Below are 24,756 nucleotides of genomic sequence, written 5' to 3' on the forward strand. Positions count from 1 at the left end.
TCAAAAATCTATTCTCACTTGTGTAGCTGTGGGTCAGCTGGGAGTCAGGATCAAGGCTCAAGCCATCGGTTGAGTGTGGGTCTACCCCACATGTCTCTCATGCTCCTTAGATCAGTGAGCTAGCAGGGGCAGGTGCTTGTGATGGCAGAAATGTGGAAGCGTACACTCATGCATCCATTTCAGTACTCTGTGTCTTGTAATGTCCCACTGGTCAAAGCAAGTCACATGGCCCAACATCAATAGGGCTTATAAAGATACTTCTCCCTTTTGGGGGGCAGCTGTGAAGTTGTTTTTAACAACCTAATTACCATGAAGGCTTTGAGTTGTTTCTTTACCCATTGGGCCCTTGATCTTTGAGATCAGTGATAAACTGTAACAGACCTCAGGAATATATGCTCTTGGGGTTATTCAGAGCACTCTTTTGAGTCTTGACACTCATCTGTCCCACACTTCCTAAGCACAGATACATCAGATGGGGGCAGAGGCATTTGAGTAGAGCATGGATTTAAAGCATGTAAAGGAGGGTGGTACCCGGGTGGCTCAGTCTGTTGAGTGTCCGACTCTTGATTTCAGCTCAGGTCTTGATCTCAGGGTCATGAGTTCAAGCCCCACATTGAGCTCTGCAGCATGGAGCCTACTAAAAAAATAAAAATAAAACATATAAAGGGAGATGTTAACTAAATTGAACTTAATTTTTTTTTAATATTTAGACTTAAAAAAATGTAAAGGGGGACACAGACTTCTCCCCAAACCTCCCATTCGCCTGGGGAGAAAACCACCCACACTATTCATCAAACTGGAGGATGTGGAGGTCCTAGGCATCTTATTCCCCCAATATTTCCCTAAAATACCCAGATGGCTATGCACAGACACAAATGCATTCACGCGTGTGAGCGTACGCGTACAGTTTCCCTGAGTTTGCGATTCCTTTCCTTAGTCAAGTTTAATTAAACACCCTAGGTTTCTCATATATATGCATTGCAGTGCAGAACTACGTAAGTCCAAGAGCCACCGGGAGCATGAGGCCCCCAGCTGGCCAGGTTCCTGGATTTCCTGGAAGCAGGACCAGGCCCTCGGCTCCCTCTGAGCAGCCCCAGCAGCAATTACTAGTGAGCCTGCATCTTTCCCCCAGCCCCCGCCCTCAGTTGGTGCAGCCTGTTCCATCAGGTACCGTCTGATCTGGGGAAGACCAGACCCTAATAACAGAAAACAAAGGTTTAAGAAGTGGGTTGTTTGTTTCTTCATCCGTCTATAGAGATAGATGTAAAGCCAGAGCAGATTACTTTGAAATTGGCCTTTCATCTGAAAACACTTCCAAGAAATGTTTAAAAAAGAAGGCAGAAAAGCTTGTCCTTGATTTACCCTGGAGAAGTTTTGCTGTTTTCAGTTTTTATTTACTGTGATTGAAGTGGCGCCATCTTGCTCTCATCAGACTCACCTCCGGTTACTGAGGGAGACCAGGGGCCAGAAAATCCAGACCTCTGAACTGCAGCGCAGGACCAGATGCCCGCCACCCCCCCCACCCCCACCGAGAAAGGAAAGAAAGGGCATTAACTTTACTAAACGCCTGCTCTGTGCCTACCCCTTTCCCCCGTCGGACCTCGTGTGATCTCCCCATCAGCTCGCTGAGGTGGGCCCTGGGAGCATCGCCAGCCATAAAACGAGGAAAGGAAACCAAGCCTTAAGGAAGTTGAATAATTGACCCTCAGTCACAGAGCTAAAAAGGAGCAGTGCCTTGATTCAAAGCCTGCTTACTTTATTTTTTTTTTAAAAGATTTTGTTTATTTATTTGACAGAGAGACAGCCAGGGAGAGAGGGAACACAAGCAGGGGGAGTGGGAGAGGAAGAAGCAGGCTCCCAGTGCGGAGCATGGAGCCCGATGCGGGGCTCGATCCCAGGACCCAGGGATCACGCCCTGAGCCGAAGGCAGACGCTTAACGACTGAGCCACCCAGGCGCCCCTGCTTACTTTATTTTTTAAAGTCATTAACGTTTTTTTCCCCTTTTGGCGGGCAGTTCCATGAATTTTAACACACCATAGAGATTTGTGTAAGCAGCACAGTCATCAGGTTAGGGAAACGTTCGTTTATGCTCTTCCTTTCCTAGTCACTCCCTCTCCCCGAGCTCTGGCAGCCTCTGATCTGTCCTCTAGCACTGTCATTTGGGTTTCTGGAGAATGTCGTAAATGGAGTCATACAGGCTGTAACCTCTTGAGATCGGCCTCCTGCGCAGCCATTGCCCTGCAGAGCCCGCGGAGGAGCGGCGCGCCCAGATCGTTCTGCTTTCCTGCTGAGTGGTATTTCACAGGATGGGTGGAGCCGTTAGCTTAACCACTCACCCACTGAATGACATATGGGTTGTTTCCAGTTTGGGGAGTATTCTGAAGAGCGCTACTGTAAACATTAGTGTAAAGGGTTTGGGGTGAACGTAAGCCCTCCTTTATCAAGGGTAAATTCCCAGGAGTGTGACTGCTGGGTCATACGGCGAGTGTGCTGAACCTTGTCAGAAACCGCCAACACGTTTCCCAGAGTGCTGTCCCATTAAAACCCAGTCTTGAACAACCCCACCCCCTGTGTTTCCCTCTCCAGTTAGCCGTGGTTTATGGAGAGCAGGCAAAGCTTCCTTTTGGGGAATGTTATTTTCACCTGGGAGCCACGGGGAGGCAGAGGCAGAAAACTTCATCTGGACTCGCCAGGGTCACATGGCCCAGGGACTCGAGGGGCAGGGGGAAGAGTGTTGGTGGAGGACAGCGGGGAGCATGATTGTGCCACTGGGACCCCAAACCAGGAAAAATTCGATGGTTTTGGCTAAGCTTTAAATGTTTTGTTGGAACTGAAATGCCACATGCTCTTGCCGCAGAACAGAAGTTACTAAGAGGCGGAGGCACCGCAGAGTTACTTGTGTTGCAAACTGATCAATCTTCCCAAACCTGCTGCAAAGGGAACTTGCTGTCTGCGGGGATGTGCCCGACCTCCAGGGGCGAGTAACAGAACTGCGTCCCCAGGCAACACTTGTAAATCCCTAAGCAAATCTAGGGAAAGTCGTATGAAATGTGTTTCCTCCATAGCTCACCCCGAAGCTTCTGGATTTTCCCAATATATACATTCTAGTCACTCCACCTCCTTATTAGCAAACTTCCTGAAGATATTGGCAACGTGGTTGACAAAATCACACCAACAGAAAAACTGTTGTTCAAGAGGCTTGAAATCCCAGGCTTAGACTCGCCGCTCTCAAGAGGTTCAGAGAGGAATTTTGCAAAGCTGGTCTTTTCCCGTATCTAGAACAGGAGGATTCCTAGTAGCAGGGGACTGGATGGCCCAAGAAAAGCTTTTCATGGTGCTCTGAGGAAAGTAGTCAGCGGCCCCACTCCGACATTCCTTGCTGGAGGTCTGAGAGCTCGGAGCCGGGGTCTGAGGCCTGCCGTGTACTCCAAGCCATGTCTCCGCCGCATAGACACCCACGTTTATACTCCTCATTGTGTTTTCTTTCAAGCCCTTTGTGGACTGCCTTGTGAGAGGATGGTAATTTACACTCCCCTGCCGAATTCACTACCTATTTTTATTTCTGTTTTGAGAAATGGGTTGTTTTGAGCCCTTGGAAATTTGAGAAGCAATTTATTCTGTCATTTAGCCTGGTCTCAAGAAAGGCAGCTGATCTTCTCATGCTCTTTGGCCTGGAAAACGTTATTGTTGGTCTTCAATCTTGAAAAAGTCATACAGATTAGGAACTGGTCCACCATCAATCTATCAGATGGCTTGAGTTAAGAAAGGCTTTGGAAATCCGCCCAAGCAAGGTACTTAACACAAGTATTTTGAATCCAAGGTGTAACCCAGAAGGGTTTAAAGACTAAGATTATTTCTCAGCATGCATCTACCATTTATTCCCTACTGAAGAGACTTGTACATAGCTTAGGCACTAACCAAGGTCTTTGGACTTACACCAGCATGCTCCATCCCCCAAATGAGTGGTTCTCATTAAAATCACTTGGGAAGATTTTTTTCTAAGATTTGTTCATTTGAGAGAGGGAGAGAGAGAGCACGAGTGGCAGTGGGGGGGGGTGGGGGGAGGTGGGAGGCAAAGGGAGAGAAGCAGACTCCCCACTGAGCACAGAGCCCATCATGGGGCTTGATCTCACAACCCTGAGATCATGACCCGAGCTGAAATCAAGAGTCGGCTGCTTATCCCATTGAGCCACAATGGTGCCCCAAAGTCACTTGGGAAGATTTTTAAGTAAACTTTTTGTTTTGAAGTAGTCTTATATTTGCAGAAAAGTTTCAAAGCTAGTATAGAGAATTCCTATACATCTCCCGCCCATCTTCTCTGAAGACTAGCAGACACTCCAAAAGTTAAAAAAAAATCCTGATGACAAGGCCGCGGCCCAGACCCATAAAATGTGAATGTCTGAGGGTGGGATCCCAAAGCATCAGTACTCCTTTGAAGCTTCTTTCCGAGTAGATTCAAGGCGAAGCCAAGATTGAGAACTGCTGCCTGAAACCCTTCCTTCTCCCCGTGTGGTCAGCCAACCAGCAGGATCACCATCACCTGGGAATTTGTTAGAAATGCAGCATCCTGGGGCGCCTGGGTGGCTCAGTCGTTGGGCGTCTGCCTTCGGCTCGGGGCGTGATCCCGGGGTCCTGGGATCGAGCCCCACATCGGGCTCCTTCACTGGGAGCCTGCTTCTTCCTCTCCCACTCCCCCTGCTTGTGTTCCCTCTCTCGCTGGCTGACTCTCTCTGTCCCAATAAATTAATTAATTAATTAAATTTAAAAAAAAGAAAAGAAAAAGAAATGCAGCATCCTAGCTCTCGCCCCAAACCTCCTGCATCAGGATCTTCATTCTAACAAGACGGCCAGGGGATTCGTACCCGCATTAGGCTTTGAGAAGCACTACTCTATACAAAACATTAAACAGACCGCACAAACCTGGGCCCGATTGCTCCTTGTCAAACACATGTATGTATTTATTACTCATCAGTTTCTTCCTCAGATATGTACTGAGTGCTTATTGTGTAAAAAGGACGAAGCAGACATGTATTCTACCCTCAAGGAGATCACAGTCTAGTGAGGGAAATGCAACGTGTTCATAAATCATAGAGTCTAAGTTAAGGACATCATATAAAGCTTGATGGAGGAAGCGGCATTGGATTTGGACTTGGGAAGAGGAGGTCTGGAGGAAGATACTTGAAAGATAAGTGACGTAGTTTGAACAAATGAATAATCTCCGGGTTAGATTTTCTCCAGCATTCGATGAATCATTTTTTTTCATATATTTAATAAATATTCAGCTCTTACTATTGCTATGTGAATAAGACATCTCATTACTGCTGCAGTAGCCCTTACAACCCAGTGGGGAAGACAAACACCAAGCAAGTAATGACACAAATAATTCAGTAGCGTCAGTGAAGGGAAGGAGAAGAGTGGGGTGCTGTGAATCCATGTGACTTAGGGACCAGACCCAGGTTGGGCCAGGAGTTGTGGGGGAGATTTCCGTGAGAAGGTAATACCTAAGAAAGGCTTAACTGGACAGAGAGTGGAGAGTACTCCAAGCAGAGCGAACAGCGTGGACCAAGGCCAGAGCAAGAAAAAAATGAACAAAAGAGCAAACCAATGAAATGGATGTCCCGTAATATTCAACTCTCCAGTGTTTTCCATTGCCTCCTTAATTGGTACAAGTAGCCTGGCCTGCAAGCTTCCAACCTTTCCTCTTTTTGGTTTGAAACAGTTATGGTGATAGACAATCTGCATACCGTAAAACTTACCCATTCACCTATTTTAAGTAAACTGATGATTTTAGGAAACTTACTGAGTCGTGCAGCCATCATCAGTGTAAGATCCCTTGTGCCCTTTTATAATTAACCCTCATTTCCACTCCCAGCCCCGGGTGGCCAGCAATCTATTTTCTGTCTCTAGGTGGAATACCTAGGAGTGGAATGGGTTGGTTGTATGGTAAATTGATATTTAACTTTTTAGAGAACTGCTGAACTCTTTTCCAAAGTGGCAGCACTGTTTTACAATCCCATCAGCAACGTAAGAGGGTTCCCATTGCTCCACATCCCCGTCAGCGCTTGATGTAGCTGTCAGTCCTTTTGACTCTAGCCATCCTCTTGGATGTGAAGTGGTACCTCTGCGCCAACCTCTCCCTAATCTTACTCGCTGGTCTTTCCACTCTTCAACTTGCTCCGTTCCCAACCAAAGTGACCCTCCTGCTGTTCTTTTCAGTGTGGCTGCTTCTTTTTTTTTTTTTTTTTTTTTTATTTATTTGACAGAGAGAGAGAGACAGCCAGTGAGAGAGGGAACACAAGCAGGGGGAGTGGGAGAGGAAGAAGCAGGCTCCCAGCGGAGGAGCCCGATGCGGGGCTCGATCCGAGGACGCTGGGATCACGCCCTGAGCCAAAGGCAGATGCTTAACGACTGAGCCACCCAGGCGCCCCTCAGTGTGGCTTCTTGATATCCCCAAATCATGCCTCTGTTTACTCTTTGAATGTGTTACTTGACTAGATATTTTTGAGGAGGAGAGGGGACAGAAATTTAGAATTTAAACTAGTAGGCGTACCGGAGGCCTTTGATTTCCCCACAACACGGACACTTCCAAATCCCTCCTACAAACCCAGCCACCATAGCTTTCCAAACATCTTGCCTGCCATTTTAGCCACACTTGACCCAGATTGCTGACTCAGCCCGAGCTGTGGAGCTGCTCCTGCTTCCTCGCGAGAGTGCCACGTGAACTTAGCAATTACTGAAAGGAGAAATGGCTACCCTTCCTCTTGCACCGCAGACAACAGTATACATTGAAATAAGGGTAAAATCTTGTTACATAGACTTTAAGCCTCACGTTTTAGAAATGGGCTGTGGTAGCCAGGACATGAGAGAATGATTTGTTATTTAGGAGTGAAATGGCTAACAGTATCGGATTAATTATGGCACACAAAAAGCAGAGAGCGGGGAAGCCCGCTCCACTTCCTTCCTCTCGCCGAGTGCTTTCTAATTACTTTAGTTTGGACTAGGACTTGCACTAGAAAGGAGGAAGAAATCATGAGCAACTTATTTGGCAAATGTTTGATAGTTAAAACCGTTGAAATCAACGGTCTAAATATATATTCGGGACTCTATTTTACACTTGGCGATTTTAATTTTTGTCTTCCCCAAGCAGATAACATCAAGTGAATTACACAAAAATTAACCAGTGTGGAAAGTCTATTGACTTGTCGTTGTTGTTATTGTTGTTGTTGTTCTTGACCCTTCGTAGCCGCATCCCCCGCTGAATTAGTTGTCGGTTTTCGGCTGCTGTTGTGTGGTTAGTACTCCCACTTGTAACAGTAAAATGACCGTCTGCAATTTCTCAGCTATTTCAAACTAGGTTTTAAATTATGAGGCTTAACGCATGCTTAAATAACTCCGAGTCGTTGAGTAAACACTGTGTTTTTTATGATGAGGCAAGTCATACGAGGCACTCGGCGCCTTTTGTGCAGTCCGCAGATTTGATATTTTTCTCCTGAGTTCTCAGTTGGATATTTAAAAACATCTCTGAGATTGAATTGAAGCCTGTCAGAACCATGGATACATACATCGCTCTATATTTATGGATGGCATTGAATGAAATTTGCCTCAATAAATGAAAATCCTTTCGATATAGCATGATTTTTGAAACATTTAAAAAGCTATTTGATCGGTTTCATTATTTTCAAAATTTTGGAAGCGATGCTGTAACAAAATTTTATTTCAAAGATGACATTGAATATGAAATAGTAATACTGTCCAACCAGAAGAGGCAATGAATAATCGGAAAAAGAGAGGCTATTGACAAATGAGCCTTTAATGGAGAATCATTGCATTTCTGCGTTGCTTCAGATGTGGGCAACTATGCAGTTTATCCCCAGATTTCCTAGATGAAGAAGCTGTGGCCTGCTGCTTAAACTTGATGCCTGTTCCACAAACCCTGTCTTTGCTCTTCAAGCTTCCTCCTCCCCATGCTCCCCGAAAATTGCCTTGATTTGAACTTCACAGAGAAGTGAGAAATCATAGGTCTTAAGCGGCCTTGCTGTCTACAAACCCATGTCATTCATTGTCTGCGAGCCTCCTAGTTCAGAAGGTGATCCTCTCATCCATTCATGCATTTATCTCTGGAGCTTAGGTCAAACCAACCCGGCTGCTTGATCTCTCCTGCATATGTGTTTGGTGTCTTCCTCTCTGTTGGCACTTTCCCTCGGCTTAGAAACATGTTCAAGGCTCCCTTGCTTTTATTAAACACACACACATTCATATCTGAACTTCCAAGCAAGGTGACCTTCTCAATTCATGTTTTGAGATTTTTTATAGTCCATAGCCATAAAATATAAAATTGATCAAGGGGCACCTGGGTGGCTCAGTTGGTGAAACATCTGCCTTTGGCTCAGGTCATGATCCCAGGGTCCTGGGATTGAGCCCCACGTCGGGCTCCCTGCTCCGCGGGGGAGCCTGCTTCTCCCTCTCCTCCCCGCTCGTGCTCTCTCTCGCTATCTCTGTCACTATCTCTGTGTCTCTCAAGTAAATAAATAGAATATTTTTAGAAAATTGATCCAATGGTGGTAAACATCTGCAGTTGGCAAACATCGGCAGAAATGGTACCAAAACCATGAAGCTGAGAAGATCAACACATTGTACACATTAAACTTATACCAAGTTGTATGTCCATTATATCTCAATGCAAATAACCTTTCAAAAACCATGAAGCTGAAGCTACAGAACTGGTGCACTGTGGGTCTGGAAGGTGGAGGCCCCCGGGAATTCAACCTCAGTGGGCAGTGCGCTCCGCCAGTGCGCGCCATCAGCTCCCCGGAAGCCAGAGGAAGAGTTCTCGTTCACTGCTGCCCGGAGCTGCGTCTTCTGTGATCCTGCTTAACTAGGGGCAAAGGAGGAAGCAGATACTTCCCGGCAACCAGGACTTGAACTAAGCTGATCCCCGAGTTGTAAATACTCAACAAGATTCTGGATTCAGGGCCCTGGGAGTCAGGGGGGTGCAACCACAGAACTTCTCAATGAAGAAAGAATAGAGAGAAAGAAAGACAAACCTCCCAGTGAAGGCGAAACTACTAAACAAAATTCCAGAGCACATACAGGTAATTATTACTAAGAAAGACGGCCAATAAAGTTTGTCATCAGGATAGAAGTCATATATATTAAGTTGAAAAAGAATTTGAAGAAATAAGTGTATTTGGGACCCTCAAAGAGATAAAGAAAGGAATTTTATGATAAAATGACAGGACAAACATACAGAAATAAAAAGGAAGGAGATTGAAGTGGAAATATTTGAAATTAGAAATATGGTGATTGAAATTAAAAACTTACCAAAATAAACTCTAGGCTCACACAATTGGAGAATTGGTGGTTGGGAAGATGAACCAATTAATTTAACACTTTGAAGAGAGATTAAGGGAGAACAAAACAGACAAATATGAAAGCACATTTGAGAGACATGTAAGATCATTAAAAGGCTCCGATATATGTCTGGTAAGTATTTCCAAAGTAGAATTGAGACAGTGTAATAGACGGAATAATGAAAAACATAAAACCTGAAAAGATAAAGAATTGAAATTTGAAATGGCCTCAAGATTCAAACTGCTGTGAAGGTCTGTGTTGCAATTTCTCAACCCTGCCATTATAGACAATATGTAAATGAATGTGCCTGGTGTCTGCCAGTAAAACTTTATTCATACGACAGGCAGGCGGCAGGCTGAATTAGGCCAGCGGGCTGTAGTTTGACAGCCCCTGATCGAAAGTAGGAACCATTGTTTATGTTTTCATGTATATCCCTCCAGATATTTTGTATATATATTTAATTTTACATATATGATTAACAATGGTTGTTTACATATGCATACATATATGTACATTATACACACATAAAAAGACATCGTAACTGAACCATATGTGACTTGGACCACACTTGCTCTTCTGGGCACCCACTTTTGGACAACACTCAGTACCCATCATCGTATCTAAAAACAAAAAATCCTACTCCTAAAATACTGATGAATGAGGCAGATTTTAACTAAAGTTTCTGAGGGGCAGTGAAGGAGGGCGTACATCACTCAACATAAAGCTTTCTAAAGGCCCCATTTGCTCACCTCTTTCCCCGCTATTCCTCCCTCTGCAGCAGGCAGCTGGCCTCCCCCTCTCTGTCCACCCTCCTCAGTACCACCCTGCAGCTGCCCTGACCCCTTGGCTCCCACCTCACCCAGCTCTAAAAGTCCCTCAGCCCGCATATCCCAGCTGCCCAGGAAAACAAAGACCCAGTAACCACCGTCACGGCAGGATAAAATCTGGATCCCTAACAATGGACAGACCACTGTATGGTTTCTCCAGCACGTTCCAGCTCCATCATGGAGGAGCTCGATTCATTCTGTCCCAGTATACATCTATACCGGTTTTGATGACTAGACAGTATTTCATCGTATGTGTGTATCATTGTTTATATAACCAAGCCCCTAATTTTAAGCAATTCAGCTACCATACTGAGAATACTGTGTTGGCGGAGTCCCGCAAATCCATGCATTATTATCAGCCAATACAGTTCGTGCACCTCTGTGGAAAGCAAATTTTCAACATACACTTTAGAAGTGTATTTTATCAGAAAAAAAAAAAAAGATGTCTTTGAAATAGTAAACAGGTTTTTCAAAAAAAGCTCAGGGTCTTAAAACCTTCCTGTCTTGTGTGACCACAGGTGGGGTCCCCAGGACTTTGTGGGTCAGTTTCTCAGATCACAGGGATGAAAGCCATTGTCATTGGCTCCTGTCACAAAAATAGTGTGATTTTGAAATTTGTAGTCGATTCCTGTGGCTGCTGTATCAAATTACCGCGAAGTGGGCACCTTGAAACTATAGAAATGTATCCTCTCGCTGTTCCGGAATCCAGAATAGCGAAATCAAGGTGTCGGCAGGGCTGCACTCCTTCCAAAGACTCTTGGAGAGAATCCTTCCTTGGATTCTTGGACCATTTTGGCTCATCCAGCTTCTGGGGGTTCCAGGCCATTCCTGGCTTGTGGCTGCACTCCTTTAACTTCTGCCTCCGTCTGCACAACACTTCCTCTGTGCCCAGGTCTTCCCCTCTTTGTCTCTTATGAGGACACTTTGTGTAGTTAGGGTCCAGCTGGATAATCCAAGATGGTCTCATCTCGTGATCATGAACTTCATTACATCTGCAAGATCCTTTGCCCAAATAAAGTCAAATTCCCAGGTTCTGGGGGTTAGTACATGGACGTATCACTTTGAAGTACATCATTCAACCCACTACGATATTGTTTTTAAATGTCCTGAGAGCCCAAGGGGAATAATTTCTTTGATTCAATCATAAATGAGCAGAATGTTGAATCAAAAATACTAACTAGTATTTTTCCTAGGTACTGGTGTACATTTGAATAATGCCTCTAATTTCTTTTCAGCTCTATTTCAATCTTTAAGTGTCAGCAATGAGGGTTATCAAGACAAACTCAAACTTCAGTAACTGACTTTGAAACCAGCTTTTGTTTTGTTTTGTTTTGTTTCAAGCGGGCATCAAGGTCAACATTAGAACGGTCTGAACAGCAGATTAGGGCAGCTTCTGGTTTGGAGGAACTGTTGCGAATCACACACTTCGAGGACTGGAAGCTGTGGAGATGCCGGCTGAAGCTCAAAAGTCTGACCAGCACAGACTCTCGCTCCACATCCCATCGGGCCACCAGGTTTGCGGCAACTTTCTATGACATTGAAACCCTAAAAGGTAGGTGTGTGTGCGCATGTGCGCGCGCAAGCCAATTCTTGCTCTTTATCTGATACCAACACATGCACCAGCTTCTTCCAAAGGTTTCAGTAGGACAGAAGAGGGTGTCTTTGATTTCATAGCCTCGGTGTTAGCAGAGAATCCTGCGTTTCCTGTGTTTACTCTATAGAGAAATATATTCAATATGATTTTGAGATCTAAAACCCACACGAAAGAACCCTTCAGAATTCAGAAATATATTGAACTCAGAGATGCGAACGCAAAACAAACCCAGAAAGACCATTCTTAATAGAAAAAAATCATCGGACTTACTTAAAAACATAAGAGAACCTAGGTGTTCATCAGCAAGGAGCATTCTACTGCCATACCCACATGAATAAAAACCAATAAATTAGGCATAGCTTTTTTTAGTTCTTCAAAATTCTGTGATTTTCTTTTTGTAGTGAAAATGAAAAGGAGAAGTTGGAAGCTGAGTTGTAATATTGCATACTGAGATTACTAGGTGATGGAAGTGGGAAATCCTCTAGACAAAAGAACCCAAACTCCAGATAGGAAATAACCTAATTTGAAATAGGGGGAGGCTTGTTCCCTAGTAAGCGATGGATATTCTTTATAGGAAAACCATTGGCGTATATGCACTGTGCCATAATGAATGACGCTTGCCAAGCACAGCTGTGTGGCCTCTCATGAGGCATCTTTTTGGATGACATAGAAACATAACACAAGAAGCCACTGTGGCACTGTTGGTCTAGCATTTGAGATTTGATTAACCTATGATTATCTAGTAACGGAGTGTATCTATCACATAAGGCAAATTGACCACTAAGCCAAAATTAGTTTTTTCTTTTTTCTAGAATTATCTTTTTTCCATTTGTAAAAAGATGATGATGTTGCACAGGCCCCTGTTGTCAGCTGTGGGGAAGGCTGTGCGTAGTTGGGATGAATCTTCTTGGCAGCACAGTGGGCAGGAAGGAGTGTGAAGAGGATTCTTGTGCTCATGTGTATAACTATGTCTAAGTGAGTTGAGATAGTTGGCACTGTGGCCTAGAACCCACTTTATTCGGAGGTTTGAAGCTCTGGTTGTTTCCATGTCACGAATTAGCACGGACTTCATGGAAACAAAGGGGTCAGACCTCACCTGGAGATCCAAGGCCTTAACCAGATTCCCTGTCTCAAAGTCTGAGGTGAGCCTGGAGATACTCTGTGAGAATGGAGAGAGACAAACATTTACCATACAACCAAGACTAGGCGATTAAAAAAAAAAAAGTCAGTGACATTGACATTCTCTCCGGAGGAAACCGTAAAAAAATATTTAAAAAAACTTTTTAAAGATTTTATTTATTTGACAGAAAGAGAGTGAGAGAACACGAGTGGGGAGAGGGGCAGAGGGAGAGGGAGAAGCAGACTTCCTGCTAGGCAGGGAACCCCAATGCGGGGCTTGATCCCAGGACCCCGGGATCGTGACCTAGAGCTGAAAACAGACGCTTCACCAACTGAGCCACCCAGGCACCCAAAAATATTTTTTAAAAAACATAAAAATATGGAATTTTGCAAACTCTAAAATGTCTCTTATTACATGGGGGATCATCTGAAGTGATTTACTACGTTAGAAGCAGTAAATAATCAAATCGATGTGTTACACCAATTGTAATTTGTTATCCACTCTCCCTCATGGATTTTGGGGTGATTCCCTGAGGCAAAGCAGTCCTGCTGGGCAGTAGGAAAGAATAGTAGAGTTATGAAGCTTTTAAGCAATGGCATTAGTCATAATTCCACACAATTTTGGTTAAAATCTGGCCACTTGGACTTTCAAAACTTAGTTTTACAAAAAAGCAAATGGAAAGCAACATTTAAGTAGAATTTTAAACAAAGGATGTTTTCATAAGTTGACTACTTGTTTTCCCCAGGATTCATGATTAATAACAGTGAATTCAATAATACTCATATTAATACCTAATTGGGTAAGTTGTTTCTCACGGTTACAACCTTTAGGCTCTTTATATAAATATTCATAATCGGAAATTTAAAAGGATCTCTTGGGTTGGAAGATTTTATGATGAAAAAACAAAGTTAAGGCAAATTGTGTAGTGTATGCATTGCTTTGCAGGTGGCCAAAATCTTGTCTTTTGTGTTTTTAGTGACCGAAGGAGCAACATCTGATGAATATTAAGATGTGAGGGAGAGGAATAAAGATATGAAAAGGTGTTTTAAGGGAATAATTTAGAAACTAGGGTCAGATCTCCAACAATAATATCATATCTGTATACTTTGAGCAGAAGTTCTCTTTGTCCCTTCCAGTGGAAATATCTGTGGGAACTCAGAATAATGTGGGGAGAGACCAGTACAAACTTGAAGATGGGTAAAAATGAAGAAGAGTTTACCTATTGCTGTATAACGCACTACCCTCAAACTTAGCTGTTTGAAACAACATTTTTTTACCTCACAGTTTCTGTGAATTAGAAATACAGACATGGCCTAGCCAGGTGTCTCTCCTTCAGGATCTCTCCAGAGGCTGCAGTCAAGGCGTCATCTTGGACTGCAGGCGGCTTCTCACGGTTTAGTCAGGGCACGGTGTGCTTCCCGGTTCACTCAGAGGTTGTTGGCAGGACTCAGTGCCTCACAGGCTGTTGAACTGAGGGCCCCAGTTCCACACAGGCTGTTGAACTGAGGGCCCCAGTTCCTCACAGGCTATTAGCCAGAGTCCGCTCTCAGTTCCTTGCCATGTGGACCTTTCCACCTTTTCAGCATGGCTTGCTTTATCAAAGCCTACAAGTTGAGAAGGCAAGAGAAAGAGAGTGCCGGCAAGAGGAGAGACTGCTAGCAAGACAGAAGTCAGTCTTTTTTAACCTTATCATGGTAGTGACATCCCATCATTTTTCTGTATTCTCTTCGTAAGAATCAAGTCACTAGGCCCAACCCACACAGAGGAAGGGATTGTACAAGGGTGTGAACACGAGGAGGTGGGTATCATTGGGAGTCAGTTTAGAAGCTTCCTACCACAGGAGGTTTTCACCACCACCTCCAACATGTAATAAACTCTACAGTTGCATGACAAGTTAAAAGAAAATCTTTACAATTGTCCTTATCATAAAATTGAATCATTTCCCAAGAACATCTGTAGAAAGCCTCTACAGCTTTGGTATCAAAGGGTCAGGATCTAATTTTTAAAAATAAACTGTGAGAGAAAAGCAAGTACTGTTTTACAAGAAAGCAGGTAATCTTTTTATTCCCAGAGGCTTGTCTCTTTTTCTTGTTTCCCTCCAATTAGCTAGAACGGCTAGAATATTGCTCCTGCCATCAAAATGAACTGGACTATTTCATTATTTTACTTAAACATCGGTATTGGGCATTCGCATGTGAAAAAAACCCTCGCTTGAGGAAATATTAGTTCCACTTATATTTCCATTCATGTAATTTGCCCGCGTTGAATCCTACCGTAGTCACTTAAGCGACAAACAGAAATGTATTTCTTGATGGTGCGAAGAACTACCCACCCTGACTTCAAGTAGAAGAAATGCTCTCCAGCTGTGTCCCGAAATTGCTTTCACTAAACGACATTTACGTCGTATTTCTTTACATGCCTCTGCTCACCTCCTTATTAGCCAGCTTCTCCAGGGGTACCCGACGTAGTTGTATACCGGAGACGGTGTATCTTCACCAGAGAAGGTATCGTATGCATGGGACAGAGCACGGATGGTGGCTTTAATTTTTCTGAAAGCAATCTTTGGTTAGAGGGCTGACCCCAAACGGCCCATCTCGTGAGATGACCGGCCCTGCACCTGTGAACCGGACCGCGTGCTGCGTAACCCCGGCGCGTGCCGGCCCCAATGAGCTTCCTTTCTGCAGTTATAGACGAGGAATGGCAGCGCACTCAGTGCAGCCCCAGAGAGACGTGCGTGGAGGTGGCCAGCGAGCTGGGCAGGAGCACCGACACGTTCTTCAAGCCGCCCTGCGTGAACGTGTTCCGGTGTGGCGGCTGCTGCAATGAAGAGAGCCTCGTCTGTATGAACACGAGCACCTCCTACGTTTCCAAACAGGTACGAGGGCATCCGCCGAAGCCCTGAGGACAGGTGCGCTGACAGCCACAGCGAGGCTTGTGGCCGAGCACCGGTGCTCAATGCCCTGTGGGCATGATCTCATTTAATCCCCGAAACAAGCTCCCAGGGTATCCTACTGTCCTCCTCTACAGACGAGGAAACTGAGCTCAGGGAGCTCACCTGTGGCAGAGCTGGGACTCAAATCCCGGTCTGTGGGACTCCAGGGCCTGAACTCTTACCAGCTCCTATCTCTCTGATGCTATGATGTCAAGAATCAGAAAGCCTTAGGGGAGGTAACTAGAACAGACGATAAAAGGAATGAAGGCATCTGCACCGTCTTGGGTATTCGTTGGGTTCTGTGTTGTTCAAGTGGAGTGACTGAGAAGAGTTGGATGGGTGGTGTGGGCAGGGCTTCGGGAAGGAGGAAAGGCTGGTGAAGTGCCCAGCGCTAGCAAAAGCCGAGCTGTTCCCACCTTGGGCCGAAGAGGCTAGGGGCTCAAGCAGTTTCAGGAACCCAGAGAGAAAGGGGAGAAGAGGGCTGCCAGAGCGGTTGGAGGAGTGGTGGCAAGGAATTGAGGGCAGGGGGTGGAGGAGGCAAGAGGACCAATGGATGCAGACATGGAGGTCAACGTCTTGAGACCCAGAGCCCAGCGGGGAAGGAAGGAGGGAGGGCGGCATCTCTGGACGGACAGACGGAGCGCACCTAGCACAAAAGATCTTTGAAAGTTAGTTTGTAGTCCCCATGAAAGAAAGAATTCTTCCCTCTCCATCTTATAAAATCTCTTTTGCCCAGTAGATAAGTATTTCTTTCTATCACTACCATATTGTTGTCAAATGTCACAAATGGTGCATTGAAGAGCAGTCATAACAAACTTAGGAAAACATAGTAAAAGGCTGTAAGTCCAACTACATTCCGTTTGGTTCTGTGTTGCAAATTCCTCGTGCATGTTGATGTACTCATTCAATTGTCACATTTACCTATGTAATCTGTTCTCTGTGAACAGCGGTAGTATAATGAAATTACATATGCAACGAATATATCCATGGTAGGAAATTATCTTTAAAAAAAAATTTTTTTTAGAGAGGGCATGAGGAAGGGAGGGGCACAGGGAGAAGGAGAGAGAGAATCTTAAGCAGGCTCCACACCCAGTGCAGAGCCCAATGCAGGGCTTGGTCTCACAACCCTGAGACCATGACCTGCGCCGAAATCAAGAGTCAGACACTTAACCAACTGAGCCACCGAGGCACCCCCCCCTTTTTTAGAGGAGAATTATCTTAACTGGATGGAAAGAATGGAATGCTGATTTGATAATAGGTTAACTTATCCTTAATTTTATTCCCACTACCTCCTAAAATATCCCACAAACTGTTGAGTTTCTTTTTCTAAATTCTTTTAGAGAATCTTGGAACTTGTAAAAATTCTGACCTCTTACTATTTGACAACGGGGGGGGGGGATGACATAAGTATGGTTAAGCAGCAACTGTCAGTAGAAACAAAGCTTGCATAATGTAAGAGGCTTTGGTTCATGGCCATGTTATTCCCTAAAGCATAGCTGAAAAATTTCGCAAGAATATGAAGTTTATGCAAAGTAAACACTCTAAAAACATTCTCTTACTCAGACTCATAGAGGGTCCATTACATATCAAAAGGTCAGAATAAACACAACTTTAATGGATCGTTTCCACTTAATAATAGTTGAGTACTTTATTTTGACTGTTGTACTCAACAAATGATTAGTTTTAAAGAATGTACTTAAGTGTAAGTCTACAGCAGTTTTTCTTTCCAAATATGCACACTTGAACATTTTAATAGTAGCTTTAAAAAAACTACCTCTCACCCCAAAGTTATGGACTATTTGACGAAATACGTCTTTGAAACAAAGTGAGTAAATGAATACTCTGTGTAGTAAGGACTATGTGGAATGGGGATTGAATGAACAGAACACTAAAATCAAATTCAAATTTATCCATATACCATAGAACCGCTCTAAAAACAAAGTAATTGACATTTCTCTGAATTCTACTTGGCAAGATCCCACCTCGCTTCTTCTGGCCACAGACATTTTGTTCCAAAAAGTACTAAGGCATATTCTTAAAGAGTAGCACCTCTGGCTTTAGAGCAGGCTGCCTGAATTCAAATCCCCACTCTTCCAATAAATAGTTATGTGGCCTTAGGCAAGTTATGTAACCTCTCTGTACATCCGTTTCTTCACCTGTATAGAGTTGGGGGTGGATAAAGAAAAAACCCGCCCTATGATGTTGTTATAAGGGGTAAATGAATTAATATAAAACAAGACCTGGCGTGTAGAAACATCGAAAGAATGATATTCATGTTACCTATCATTATGGTGATCTTGTATCAGTCAGCTATTACTGTGTAACGTAATGTGTAATGTAATCATACATACCCTAAAACTCTGTGGTTTCAAACAATAATGACTTATTCTTACCCATGTATTCACGAGTCAGTTAGTTTCGAGTGGGCTCAGTTGGGCTTGACTCCAAGCTACAGGTTAAGTGCAGGTCTGTTCCCTGTGTCTCTCATCCCTGTAATTTCATTTAGTCTGTATAACTTATACTCAGATTTAAAACAGGAGCAGGGACCAACCATGCCTTTTACAGGGGTACCAGTGACACCAAAAAGTTAAAAGATTTGGTCAAGCTTAAATACTAGGTAAGGTTGCATAAGCCTCTGGTCTCCTGACTCTCAGCCCAACATCCTTTCCGTCATGTCAGCCCTTATCCTTATGAGTTCTATCGTTAATGGACAGCTTTGCTAAAGTCACTACCATAAAGGACAATGCAGACTATAGAAATTATTATCTAAAAATATATATGTGTTATGGTTCTTTCTCTCTTCTAGCTCTTTGAGATATCAGTGCCTTTGACTTCAGTACCGGAATTAGTGCCTGTTAAAGTTGCCAACCATACAGGTTGTAAGTGCTTGCCCACTGCTCCCCGCCATCCATACTCCATTATCAGAAGATCCATCCAGATCCCAGAAGAAGATCAGTAAGCACTTCTTGTATTCCGTTATGCTTGTTCTTGCCTTTGCTGAAGTTGTAGGTGGAGAACACTTCATTAATTAGGTGTTAGATGTACATTGACGTAGGACCAAAAACTCAGTGGTTATGAACTTACCCATCTACTTACAGATACCTTTGTTCATTTTAAAAATTATTTTTATTTTTTATTTCTTAGAGAGCGTGTGCACATGTGATCAGGGGGTGGTGGGGTGAGAGGGGCAGAGGGAGAAGGTGAGAGAGAATCTTAAGCAGGCTCCATGCCCAGCGCAGAACCTGACGTGGGGCTCGATCTCACCACCTGAGATCATGACCTGAGCTGAAATCACGAGTCAGACATTTAACCAGCTGAGCCACCCAGGTGCCCCTAGACACCTTTGTTCTTCTTCTCCTTCTTCTTCTTTTTTTTAGGATTTATTTATTTATTTTAAAGAGAGAGCAAGCACAGGGCAGGGGAGGAGCAGACGGCTTGGGAGAGAAATTCAAGCAGACTCCAAGCTGAGCATAGAGCCCCACGCAGGGCTTGATTTCACGACCCTGAGACCACAACCTGAGCCTAAAACAAGAGTCAGACGCTTAACCGACTGAACCACCCAGATGCCCTGAAACCTTTGTTCTTAATATGCATAGTCCAGTGCAGTTGTATGAGTCTACTCCGGCCTCAACTTTGGCACATGTCCCTATTCCAGAACAAGCATTACATGAAACTCATTTCTGGCTGTTTATCCTTTTAAGTCCCAAAATGAAGGGGGGGAGGTCCCCAAAGTCGCTGAGAGCGGCTGGTGACTTTTCTGACTTTCCTCTTAAGAGTACCAAATGGGGGGCGCCTGGGTTCCACAGCGGTTAGAGCGTCTGCCTTTGGCTCAGGGCGTGATCCCGGCGTTATGGGATCGAGCCCCACATCAGGCTCTTCTGCTGTGAGCCTGCTTCTTTCTCTCCCACTCCCCCTGCTTGTGTTCCCTCTCTCGCTGGCTGTCTCTATCTCTGTCAAATAAATAAATAAAATCTTAAAAAAAAACAAAAAGAAAATGGGCAAAGGATATTTAAAAAAAAAAGAGTACCAAATGGAAAAGTCTTATTTTAAATTAAAATGGCTTAACATTCATTTGACTTTGAAATTTCTTGAGAGTAGTCTGTGGTTCTTTATGAGACAAATTAGGACGCCCTGGTGCCCTGAAATCAAAGGTAAGAATCACTTATTTGGGAGGAAAAAAAGAATTTCATATAGAGAAACGAAGGGCAAATGCCAGTGAATGAAAACCTAAAGTAACTAAGTTAGCTACTTAGATCTTGCAGAAGGAGAGCAGTAAATGTACTGGGTGAGTGGCTGCTTACTGCCAGTTATCTCCAAGCCAAGAAGACACTTGTATCGCTCTCAAGCCAAAAAGAAAGCTCTTATGAAAAGAACATTTATCCTCAAGTTGTTCCAGCTGTCCTTCAGTGTTCTTATCTCCATTTTATTTTATTTTATTTTTTTAAAAGATTTTATTTATTTGTTTGACAGAGAGAGACAGCGAGAGAGGGAACACAGGCAAGGGGATTGTAAGAGGGAGAAGCAAGCTTCCCTCCGAGCACGGAGCCCGATGCAGGGCTCAATCCAAGGACCCTGGGATCATGAGCTGAGCCGAAGGCTATTGCTTAACGGCTGAGCCACCCAGGCACTCCCCATTTTATTTTATTTTATTTTTAAAGATTTATTTATTTATTTGAGAGGGAGAGAGAGTGCATTGCATGGCGCGGGGGGAGGGGCAGAAGGAGAGAGAGAATTTTAGTCAGGCTGCATGCCCAGCATGGAACCTGACATGGGGCTCAATCTCATGACCCTGAGATCATGACCTGACCCAAAATCCGGAGTCGGATGCTCAAACGACTGAGCCACCCAGTCACCCCTTATCTCCATTTTGAAGAAGGTAGTGCTTAACAGCTCTGTCAGGACTATGTTTACTTTTGGTTAATAAGCTCTGTTGACAGCTAATTTGCACAGTTTTAACAGCAATCTTCTTAAAAAGATTACAACTGTCCAAAATTACAGTTTAGTTTCCAAATAGAATATCTGTACTTACAGAATTACTATCTAATAACATGCAGTTCATAAATATGGATTAAGCTCCTTAAACCTTCACTCTTCTCCACTCAGAAATGTATTCAACATTTTTTTAAAAAATGCCCCAAAGGTATGATTGCCCTTGAAAGATTTTAAATCTGGTTCATTGTTTTCTTTTCCTAGCTGTTCCCATTCCAAGAAACTCTGTCCTATTGACATGCTGTGGGATAACGACAAATGTAAATGTGTTTTACAGGAGGAGAATCCACTTGTTGGAATGGAAGGTAATGATAACAGTAAAGAAATAATAATAGTAATCATAAAAATAACAATTGTAACTAACATCTACTGAGTGCTTACTATGATCAGGCAATGTTGTAAGCCTTTTAGATGCATTAACTCATTTCATCCTCACAACCATCCATAATGTACTATTATCCCTTTTTTTACAATGACAAAATGGACACACCAAGATGTCTAGTCATTTTCTCCAGATTACTTATCTAAGAGTGATCGAAGCAGTAATGTTCCAGAACCTTCTCTGCTCTCATTACACAGGCAGTCTACCAATGCATGACTCTGCTTTTTAATCTTAAAAGCCCAGTGATTAGAGCATCCCACAACATCGGATTTGAAAGGCAATTGTAGCCTTTCATGAAAGCCACTTCAGAACTAAACACTAGTCAACCACAATTTACTAATTGATTTGTATAAAAGTCTCACAGGAACATAAAGTCATTTTAGACTTGTTGGTTTCTTTCAACAGTGGCATGTGAAAACAGGCCAGTTATTTGAGAAAAAAAAAGGAGGGAGTAGGAGAAAACTTTTTCTGAAACTAGGGCAAAGTAAAAGCAAAACATGGCTAGCTATTGGGCTAAGAGAAGTTGGGAACCAAATGTCATCACGGCTCAGAAGTTGTAATGCTGTGATGTTTGGTGATGACTCTGGCTGAAAATGAATGCATTGTTAAAATTTATTTCCCAGAGGACAGGACAGGATTCCACTGAAAAAAAGCACAAGGAGTCATGCACTTTGAAACTTGCTTGTTTTAAACAATGACCTACAAGCAAGACTCTGTAAGGACTAAACTCTATGGAACGCTGTTCTAGAAACCATAAATTAACATTCTACTTTCTAGACTTCTGTCTCTCCGCTTCCTTCTACATGTTTTCCTGAAAGCTCATGCGGGTGTTGAATGTCATCTCCATCCTTCCCACCAAGTGTCCAGATCATCCTCTGCTAGAATATACCTCACTCATGGAGAAGCCTGCCACCCACCAAGGCAGCCCAGTCACCCCGGGCACATTCTTGTTGGATAGTAAACTATATTGACCCTCAGTCTCTCTCTCCAGAAAGGCCTGTTCAATGCAATGACAGTGAGAGTCAATATGTAACTTACATTTTGTAGTACTCACATTAAGAAGGTCAAAAGGAACAAGTAAATTGAATCTTTATATATCTTATTGAATCTAACATATCAAAATAGGATCATTTCAACATGCGACCAATATACAATTCATAAAAGAGACATCCTGTGGAGGGACTCAGCTGGTGTACGTGTGTGCTGAGGGTGGGGAGAGTGGGGGGAAAGGAGAGAAGTGCTCTGAGCAGGGGAAACATGAGTGCTCAGGACTGGAGTGAGAGAAGGTAGCATGTCAGGGTGCTAAAAAAAAAAAAAGTTCAGCATGGTGGGAACATAATGGGAAGGGGCTGGGTAGATGTGCGAGAGGAAGCTGGAGAGGTTCACAGGGGACCTTGGGCATCTTGTCCCAGAGACTGGATGTGACGCTAAGGGCAAAGGGAAACCCCTCAACTGGTTCAAGCAGGAGAGTGATAGCACCGATTAGAATTTTTTTAAAAGATTGATTTATTTTAGAGTGAAAAAGTGTGCGCGTGCACGCATGCGTGGACCCGCACATGAGTTGGGGAGAGAGACTCTTCAAGCAGACTTCCTGCTGAGCACGGAGCCCAAAGGGAGCTCTATCTCATGACCCAAGAGATCACAAACCATGAGCTGAAACTAAGAGTTGGACACTTAACCGACCGAGCCGCCCAGGGCGACCCATGGCAGCACCAATTTGAATTTTAACACAATCAACCAGCGACAGGGTAGAAGAGGATGTGTTGGCCCAGGGCAGGGATGGAGGCAGGGGACTTTTGGGGAAGTTGTAGCAGTGATGGAAGTGAGAGGCGTGGGGTAGCTAGGTCACAGTCACTCCTCCAGTGGCCTCATGAAACTGATGACATACACTGAGTTTACTCTTCACTGAACACCCTTTTGACACGTGTGGCTGTTAAGCCAACTGCCTTTTCTACATCTACAATGACTTCTCTTCCTTGAATGAGCACATTCGGGCTAGTGAATCCAAGACCAGTTTAATTTCATCTCATTGGATTCAGCTCATAGCTTTAAAGTGTTTCAACAAACAATACCAAAAAAGAAAAATCGGGGAGTCCCCATTTTATATTTTAAATTCAAGATACCCACAACTTCAAGAATTTATTTGGAAAAAAATCCGTGAGCTTATTGATAAAAATGATGAATGAAACAAGGCTGGGAACAGAACTCATGGCATTCCATCATCAACCTCCCTAGGACTGAAATCGCTATACAATACTTCAGGGTATCACCCTTAGCTAGTTGCTGCTTCACTCAGTTCTCCTACACCCAATATCTGTTACTTTTTTTTTTTTTTTTTTAAGTAATCTCTACACCAGAGTGGAACTCGAGCTCGTGACCCCGAGATCAAGAGTCACATGCTCTACCACCTGAGCCAGCCAGGTGCCCCAGTCTCTGTTACTTTTAATTAATGCCTGTAGGGATCGAAGCCGGCCTCTGCAACTACCTTGCTGTAGCTCAGCAAACACCTAGTGGACTCTGTTTCCCCAAAACCACCCAAGGGCATTGATGCTCCCTGAAGTGGTGTGAATGAATCTCTACCGCCACCTAGTGAGTCATGCAAGTATTTTAAGAGTTACTTCACTATCCTTTAAGAAGCCATTCGTTTTGTTGTTTTCCTTTTAGTTTTTATTTTAATTCCAATATAGTTAACACATACTGTTAGAGTAGTTTCAGGTACACAATATTGTGATTCAGCAATTCTGTTGAATTCCACATCACCTCGAGCTCATCACAACTAGTGCCCTCCTTAATCCCCGTCACCTAGTTCCCCTATCCCCCCACCCACCTCCCCTCTGGTACCCATCAGTTTGTTCTCCAGAGTTAAGAGTCTGGTTCTCGGTTTGTCTCGCTCCCTCTTTTTCCCCCTTTGCTCGTTTGTTTTGTTTCTTAAATTCCACATGAGTGAAATCATATGGTATTTGTCTTTCTCTGACTGACTGATTTCACTTAGCAGTATACTCTCTAGCTCCATTCATGTCATTGTGCAGGGCAAAGTTTCATTCTTTTTTTATGGCTGAATAATAGTCCACTTCTTCTTTATCCATTTATCAACCAATGGGCAATTCCAGACTTCAAGTTATATTACAAAGCTGTAGCCATCAAAACAGTATGGTACTGGCACAAAAATAGATACACAGATCAATGGAACAGAATAGAAAACCCAAAAATGAACCCACGAATATATGGTCAATTAATCTTTGACAAAGCAGGAAAGAATATCCAGTGGGAACAATCTATCCTCATTTTGCCCCAAAGTGGCATATGCCTCTTTGGCATATGGCTTACAAAGCTCACCTTTTTCCTCTTCACACAATTCCAAGAATCTTCCCAGATCTAGCCTTCCAACACCCTTTCCACATGGTTCCTTGAATATCATCAACCACAGAGCAGTTAAAACTATGAGATTAGACAACATGAGATTGCCATTTTGATGTACTGTCAGTGGTCAGATATTGACAAGAACATACGGTTTAACCCAGTGTCTTGGAACAATGGGTGGGATTCTTCAGAGTCTTCAT

At 43.6% G+C, this 24,756-nt stretch overlaps 1 protein-coding gene across 3 annotated transcripts in view; it reads left to right on the plus strand.

The window, feature by feature from the left end:
* VEGFD (vascular endothelial growth factor D) overlaps positions 1-24,756 on the plus strand; it is a 36,007-nt gene that overhangs the window by 8,014 nt on the left and 3,237 nt on the right. For all 3 annotated transcript variants that reach the window (XM_087860381.1, XM_045805045.2, XM_045805046.2), the window contains exons 2-5: positions 11,521-11,731; positions 15,578-15,768; positions 18,632-18,780; positions 21,019-21,119. In XM_087860381.1, coding sequence (XP_087716507.1) covers positions 11,521-11,731; positions 15,578-15,768; positions 18,632-18,780; positions 21,019-21,119 — 652 coding nt within the window. The remainder of the gene's footprint in view (positions 1-11,520; positions 11,732-15,577; positions 15,769-18,631; positions 18,781-21,018; positions 21,120-24,756) is intronic.

The sequence above is a fragment of the Ursus americanus genome, chromosome X (assembly GCF_024610735.1).
Source record: "Ursus americanus isolate L20-20 chromosome X, mUrsAme1.1.p, whole genome shotgun sequence".
Taxonomy (NCBI): Eukaryota; Metazoa; Chordata; class Mammalia; order Carnivora; family Ursidae; genus Ursus; species Ursus americanus.